The sequence below is a fragment of the Augochlora pura genome, chromosome 6 (genome assembly GCF_028453695.1).
Source record: "Augochlora pura isolate Apur16 chromosome 6, APUR_v2.2.1, whole genome shotgun sequence".
Classification (NCBI taxonomy): domain Eukaryota; kingdom Metazoa; phylum Arthropoda; class Insecta; order Hymenoptera; family Halictidae; genus Augochlora; species Augochlora pura.
The window spans coordinates 10,025,975-10,032,446 of record NC_135777.1 but is presented as its reverse complement, the minus strand read 5'-3'; the positions used below and the strand labels follow the sequence as shown (position 1 = coordinate 10,032,446).

The window sequence follows — 6,472 nt, the reverse complement described above, 5'->3', positions numbered from 1 at the left end:
TGTTTTATATTTGTATGGAAATATTTCTATAGAGACGCTCGAATAAGACGATTTGTAATAAACTATTTTTTACGAAACTATGAAAGATTATACATAAAAGTAATTATACGACAAATAAAAGATTTATCTATAAAACATCGGGTTCTGGATGGTACAACGTTTCTTTATATTCCCACATCGTTTTCGATTCTTATAGAATAAGGTACGTCGTGCATTGTTACGTTGCTGCGAAGACGTCTACCTTGTTTGCAGATCGCTTGGACGAGCTGCTTTTTGTGTTGTCTCCACCTGGGAACAAGAAAACGTTTCGCAATTATTTCGTATCCGAGTGCTGCCCTTCCAATCATTAATTATTATGCTTGTACTTTCGATCCCGGACAAACTTCGCAAACAACTCCTTCCTCGTCGGATATTTCGAGTCCATGAAAAGCTTCACGTGCTCCCAAATGTTCGCTCGATTATGTTCGTTCAAGAAGTAACGCGGCACCAAGAAGCATCGCATGTTTCTCGTGCACACTATCCTTCGATTATGCATGTTCTCGCCTGAATTTGATTAACAAACGATATACATATATCATTTAAGATACAACTGTAGCTGTCGTGCCAGGATATGCTATGTTCGTGATTCGGCGAAGTTAAAGAGGGGAGCAGGCTGTTCCCATGGGATTCATAGTTTACCGTGTACAGCTATTCTCATTTTGGAACCGTTCCTTGGATATTCATTGCGCGCTGTAATATTGATTGCGCGTAAATTATACCACGCTGCCATAATCTCAAACGATAATCTTTTCAATGTGCAAATAAATATTATGTGATTCAATCGAATTTCCAGGTGATTACCAATCTCAATAACGATGAAAATAATTTCACAATATACAATTCATTTAATGTCCCATATTTGCAACGACAACCGTTCCGTATATCGCGGCCGCAATTGTTATTCGGATTCGTAAAATTTTGCATAATATTCGCGAAATGAATTCGCTTTGATGACCCTGTTTTACACGGTTCATATGTACATACACTGGCGTTTAGAAGAACTGTAAATGTTTACATATAGTCACCAGGTATACGGTGACAAACAAAGGGTACATACGGTGGAAATAAAACAGTTATTTCCAGGTTGCTTCCTAAAAATAACAGACACATATTTTTCTGATCTTTAACGATTTTACTCGTAATCGTACGTGTCCGATGAAACAAGTTCATAGAATAAATTCCCATGGATCTATCTTCGCAATGTCAATAATCGTGATTGCAAACATTTGGTATAGAGAGGACGCGATCCGTATATCTGGCGTTAATATCAGAATAACGAAACGGTAACAGCGTTTTTTTTTATAGATATTACCTAAACCGAAACAGGCGCCTCGTTCGAACGTGCAAATTTGCATAAAAATTGTTCGAACGTCTCGCGGATAACGTTGTTGTGAAATCGTTGACGGTTGCCTCATCAGCATCTCCACCACATCCGTAATCTTGTGCCATTCGTGTACCTTCGCAGTGAATTTCGATTGTGCATGTTTAACTTGAAACTTCTCGTTTAACGTGACCGTGTTGTGCAGCACTTACGACGTCCAACAGTGTGGTCGTAATGATACTGGAACGATCCTGGTCGACTTGTTCAGCAAGTAATTTTGATCGTTCCGTCATGCGTAATAGTTCCAAAGTGGAAGTATGCTCTTCGCCGGTACTGTCTGCCTTCGAATCTAATCTGCGTTTGTCGAGGCTTTTTCTTCCCGTCGATTCGGACTGTTCCACCATTATAGACGCCTTCGGGTCGTATAATTCGTAGTGTACGTTTCCGTCAGCCATCAACTTCTCGCGCACCGTCATATGCTCTATGAGACGGCATTCACCCTCCAGTACGAAGTGGACGTAATTAACCATTCCTTTGCCGTCACCTAATAAGACCTAGAACAGTTTGATTTTTTAACAGTTTCACTGCCGTGGCGCCCGTACGTGGCCGATTGAATTACTTGCCCTGATTTGAGAATTAATTAATACGCTAATCTATTATGTCTTTTTCATTTCATTAGGTCTCGCAAAACGTTTTAACATTACATTGACTAAAAGAAACACTTTGATTTTATGTAATCTTTGAGACTATTGGCGTGATAGGTAAAGTGTTAATCCGATTAATTTCTTAACATTCGGACGGTGAGTTTGGGAGAAATTTAGGTTATAACTATTGTTATTTGAAGACCGTGGATCGTAATGCATATTTTCACATTCCTTATATCTAAAACAACACATCAACGAAAATTAATAACACTTCAGCTCCATTATAAACATACCGAATTTTTTGATTGTTGTAAATAGAGTTTGTTGTTGATTCTAATTTTTGTAAAACAATCTCATGCGGCTATCTTTTCTCTGACATAATTAATTGAAATAATTCATTAAGGCTTATAATACGAATTAACGTATGTAAAACCTTATGCAAAATGATAATGAATATTGATAGATATACCAATGATAATCTAAAGTTAAAGATATTCAAGCGAGTCACTTTGAGTTTGCACCCTAACTTATTAAATAGATAAAATAAACGTCTCATTGTTGGTGGCTCGATTAGTGGAAAAAATCTTGTACGAGTTTCGATGTTGGTACACTCAATCACGTATTTGAAGTAATTAATCTGCAATTTCTTCGAAAGTGAGTGAATTTCGTCACTTTGCGTATTACGATTGTAAGTAAATTGATTTTCATAATGATTTTCATTGACAGTAGAAACTCAATTCTAACAGCCATCTCAGAACAATGATCTAATATTGATATTTATACGGAAGCAATAGAGGATTGTAAAGTTTTTACCTCGTCAGGCCGGAAGTCTTTCATTCTGCTTAAAATACAGCATTCTCGCACGGTGACCTTGTCCCAGGTTTCAAAGTAATTAAAGTGGACCAAGGCATCTTGCAAAATGTCCCATTCGCTCGTTAAATGGCGTCGCAGGATCATATTGAAGCTTGCTTCAGGTATGAGGAATAGATCTACTGTAGCTGTTAATAAAATTTTTATAATTATCAGTCATTACTTGACAGCGGATTTTATGCATTTAAGACAAGAGTGTAACAGGTTGAACATTAAACTGTAAAGTCGTTACAGTAAATTGAGAACATTTAAGCTATTTTCAATTTATTGCGTATGAAATGTCGGATTTATAAGTGTACATATGAAACTGCATATCTTTGTTTAAAAAGCCATTTACTTCATCAAAATATGCTCAATTTGCCTCAATACACTGTTCTCAACGAGATTTTAATGCATAGACGCCCGTCTTAAAGAAATTCTGATCTTTAGAATTGATAAACTCTCATATGGAATTTTTCAGTCTTCATTTTCATACTGTTTAGACCGTAAAAACTGTTCTACATGTTTAAACAACTGAAAGTCGGTTGGCGAAAGATTCGTTAAGTAAGCTGGGTGTTGCAAAAACTTCATATTTTAATTCATTTAATTTCGCAATTGTTTTGTACGACATACGCGGACGACCATAGTCGCGGAGAAATATCGGGGGCTATGCCAATTAATAAGTAATGGGCGTATAATTTTCAATTTTTCATGCATTTCATCGATGTACTTGCAGTATTTTTCGGCTGTATTGTGATCCAAGTTCAAAGAAATGAGTAGTGAATTACTCTAGTCACATTCCAGCAAACTGTTATTAAAATTAACCGTGGATGAAGCGATGGTCTTGAAGTATGAGCACAAACCTCATTCCTGTTAAGCCAACGAGCATACATTTTACTATTGCACGTAAAGAACTCATTTTTCATCACAAATAATAATCCGATCGAAAAATGGCTCTCGATGAAATCGAGTTAGTAATAATGAGCATATGCTTAATCGATCCAGCTCATTTCATTCGGTTAGTTCGTGCGGTACCCACTTATCCATTGTTTTATCCATTGGTGTCGCAATATTGTTGTACGGTTAACTTCCATTCTAGTAGCGAGTTCTCGTGTGGACACAGTAAGATTCGTTTCACTCAATGCTTTCAGAGCATCATTTTTCACAGAGGCTTTGAGTCATCCACGCGGTTCATTTTGTAAGGCAAAATCACCAGACAGAAATTTTTCAAACGAACGCTGCACTTTTCAATCGTTAACAGTATTCTCCTCAAACGTCTGGATTATATTCTTGCAGATTTTTCAGCATTATTACCAAGTTTATAGTCATATTAAAAAATTATACGAATATCGGTTGAATTTATATCTTTATAAAATTCAAGATAAATAACAAAATGGAATATTTTTGACGAAATCATCTGTGTTGAAATGTGACTGTGGCAATAGACAGTACAACTATAAACGAAGTGATGCCAAAAACAAAAGCATAACATGAAATCCGACATTTCATATGTATTAACCTAACAGCATCGTACATATTTATCTAATTGATAAGTGAATCAGTCAATTTTTATCTTGCATAAAAGTTCGATTAATAGCTTTGCCGTTAACAATGATATCGCTATTTTCCTGTCCATAATATAGTGGTAATTAGAAATAGAATAGAAATGACAATAGAAATGACTTATGTAACACGTACTTTTAGTGACTACTGTTGCAGTCCTTGGTATCTCATGCAGCAACGCAATTTCACCAAATATGTCGCCAGCAGTTAAGACACCCATATCGATTTCTTTCGTTTCATCTACCATGCAAGATTTACAATAAAATTAATCAGTTGTCGATTCTCTAATCAAGTAGTGAAATATATGATTAGATTATTCAACGAAGAAATCACGCGAGAGAAATGAAGGTTCGGCAATACGATTGTTAAGTGTTTACAGCGATCTAAAAAGAATTGAATAGGGCAAGTTTGAAGTAGCGTAAATATTTATAAGCTCTATATGTGAAGCAGTTTTTTAATATTTGAGAGTCTCACGAACTCGTCCAGCGGTCAGTCACTGTCTTCGATAGGCTGACTTCTCCATTCACAATGAAATAGAGATTCTCGGCTTGATGACCTTGCCGCACGATCACTCTACCAGGTCTCAAGTATTGATAGAGGCAGACACCTGCTACAGATTCCCTTAAATTATCCGGATACTTTCGGAATGCATGAAACTTCTTGAACAATTCGAATATGTACGTTTTTTCCACAGACGTCCTTTCAGATGGTCTAATCAGTAGCGTTGAACGATCCTTAAATATAAAATAATATTCATTTGTCATAAGGGTTGCCAAGCTGTCCAAAAAATATTGTGTAGTTCTCCTTACTCTGATTACTTTTAGTCATTTACGGATTTTGTTTATGTAAATTATTTTCTGACAGTATGCAATTTGCGAAACTCTATTCGACCAACCTCGAGGGACAAACCTTTCTTTTCCACTTTTTTCTGCTGAGCCATTCGGATGTTGACTGCCACATCGTCACTAATTTCCTCGACCACTGGAACTTCCGTCAACCATTCAATGTACTCTAAGACTAGTCTCGTACTAGCCTTGAAAAGGTACTGTCCTTTCAGCCTATACACCTAGTCACCGTCACTAATTAATTTATCATCTGATAGTAGTCTAATACTAGTGCGCGATAAAAATAAGTATGTCTAAAAAATGTCTAACAATAAAAAAATGAAAACGCCTCAGATCATTTCAAGCAATTATTTCCTTTACAAAAATTTTCTCCGATGCATCGTTAACGAGTTATTAATGAAGAACAATGACCAATGAGAAGCGAGCTAGACGGACGCAAAGCAGTACAGCTAACGAGCGGACAAAGCCCAATTTCGCTCATTGGCACGGCCGCATCGCGTTAGCAGTACCCGCCTCACATTGTTCTCATTGTATTTTTGTTAATAACTCGTTAGCGATATCTCGGAAAAAATTTTTCTAAACAAAAAGGTTGCTTGAAATTTTTAGGACACCCTGTATATTTTAACCCTCTGCACGCGAAAATCAAAGTGGAATTCCTTTCTGATTACTACATTTTTCATACTGCATGGTAATCGAACAAAATAGATACATAAAAACATAAAATCATTTATTTATTAATTTCTATAAAAAATTTAAAAAATAAGTATTTCAGTCATTGTACAGTGAATATACTGCCATCGAAAATAAAGATGATTGCAAGAAACAACGTAACTCGAATAAGCTTCAATTGGTCAAATCAATTTTCAAACAACAATTTCAACTCACCCTACTTATAAAAGTTGATCTCCTCGTCAAAACATCCAAGAAGGATTCTCGGAGAGAAGTTCCTCTTCTATACATCGCCATCTTTCTCCGCTATTAAATAATCGCGAGCTCGAAACGCAGGCGTGTACCGTCTGAAAAAAAAGCCAACTCCGTAATTTCTTAATAAGCGCAATGTTAATTTGTTGAACCCGAAAGCTACAAATATTATGAATTGATATTCACGGAGAACGGACACATTGTTTTATCGATAAACGTACGGAAGATTGCGCATGCACTGAATACACAATGAAATTTGCTGCGAGCAAACAGTATAGCCTCCCGTTAAT

General features: G+C 36.3%; 1 protein-coding gene across 1 annotated transcript; it reads right to left on the bottom strand.

The window, feature by feature from the left end:
* Positions 1-52: 52 nt before the first annotated feature.
* LOC144470856 (uncharacterized) lies at positions 53-6,221 on the bottom strand. The gene is made up of 9 exons (XM_078182427.1): positions 6,147-6,221; positions 5,312-5,482; positions 4,895-5,150; positions 4,552-4,656; positions 2,818-3,002; positions 1,573-1,914; positions 1,352-1,496; positions 366-543; positions 53-288 (listed from the first exon to the last, which is right to left on the bottom strand). Exons 1-9 carry the CDS (start codon positions 6,219-6,221, stop codon positions 165-167), a joined length of 1,581 nt encoding a protein of 526 aa, XP_078038553.1. The 3' UTR covers positions 53-164.
* Positions 6,222-6,472: the final 251 nt, after the last annotated feature.

Bases quoted from the DNA above. Each gene is read 5' to 3' on its own strand.
- LOC144470856 (XM_078182427.1), bottom strand. From the start codon at position 6,221: ATGTATAGAAGAGGAACTTCTCTCCGAGAATCCTTCTTGGATGTTTTG. The intron at 4,657-4,894 runs GTTCGTGAGACT...CTTGCATGGTAG, and splicing joins AGTGACTGACCGCTGGACGA to ATGAAACGAAAGAAATCGAT. The intron at 544-1,351 runs GTAATATCTATA...AATCAAATTCAG, and splicing joins AGGCGCCTGTTTCGGTTTAG to GCGAGAACATGCATAATCGA.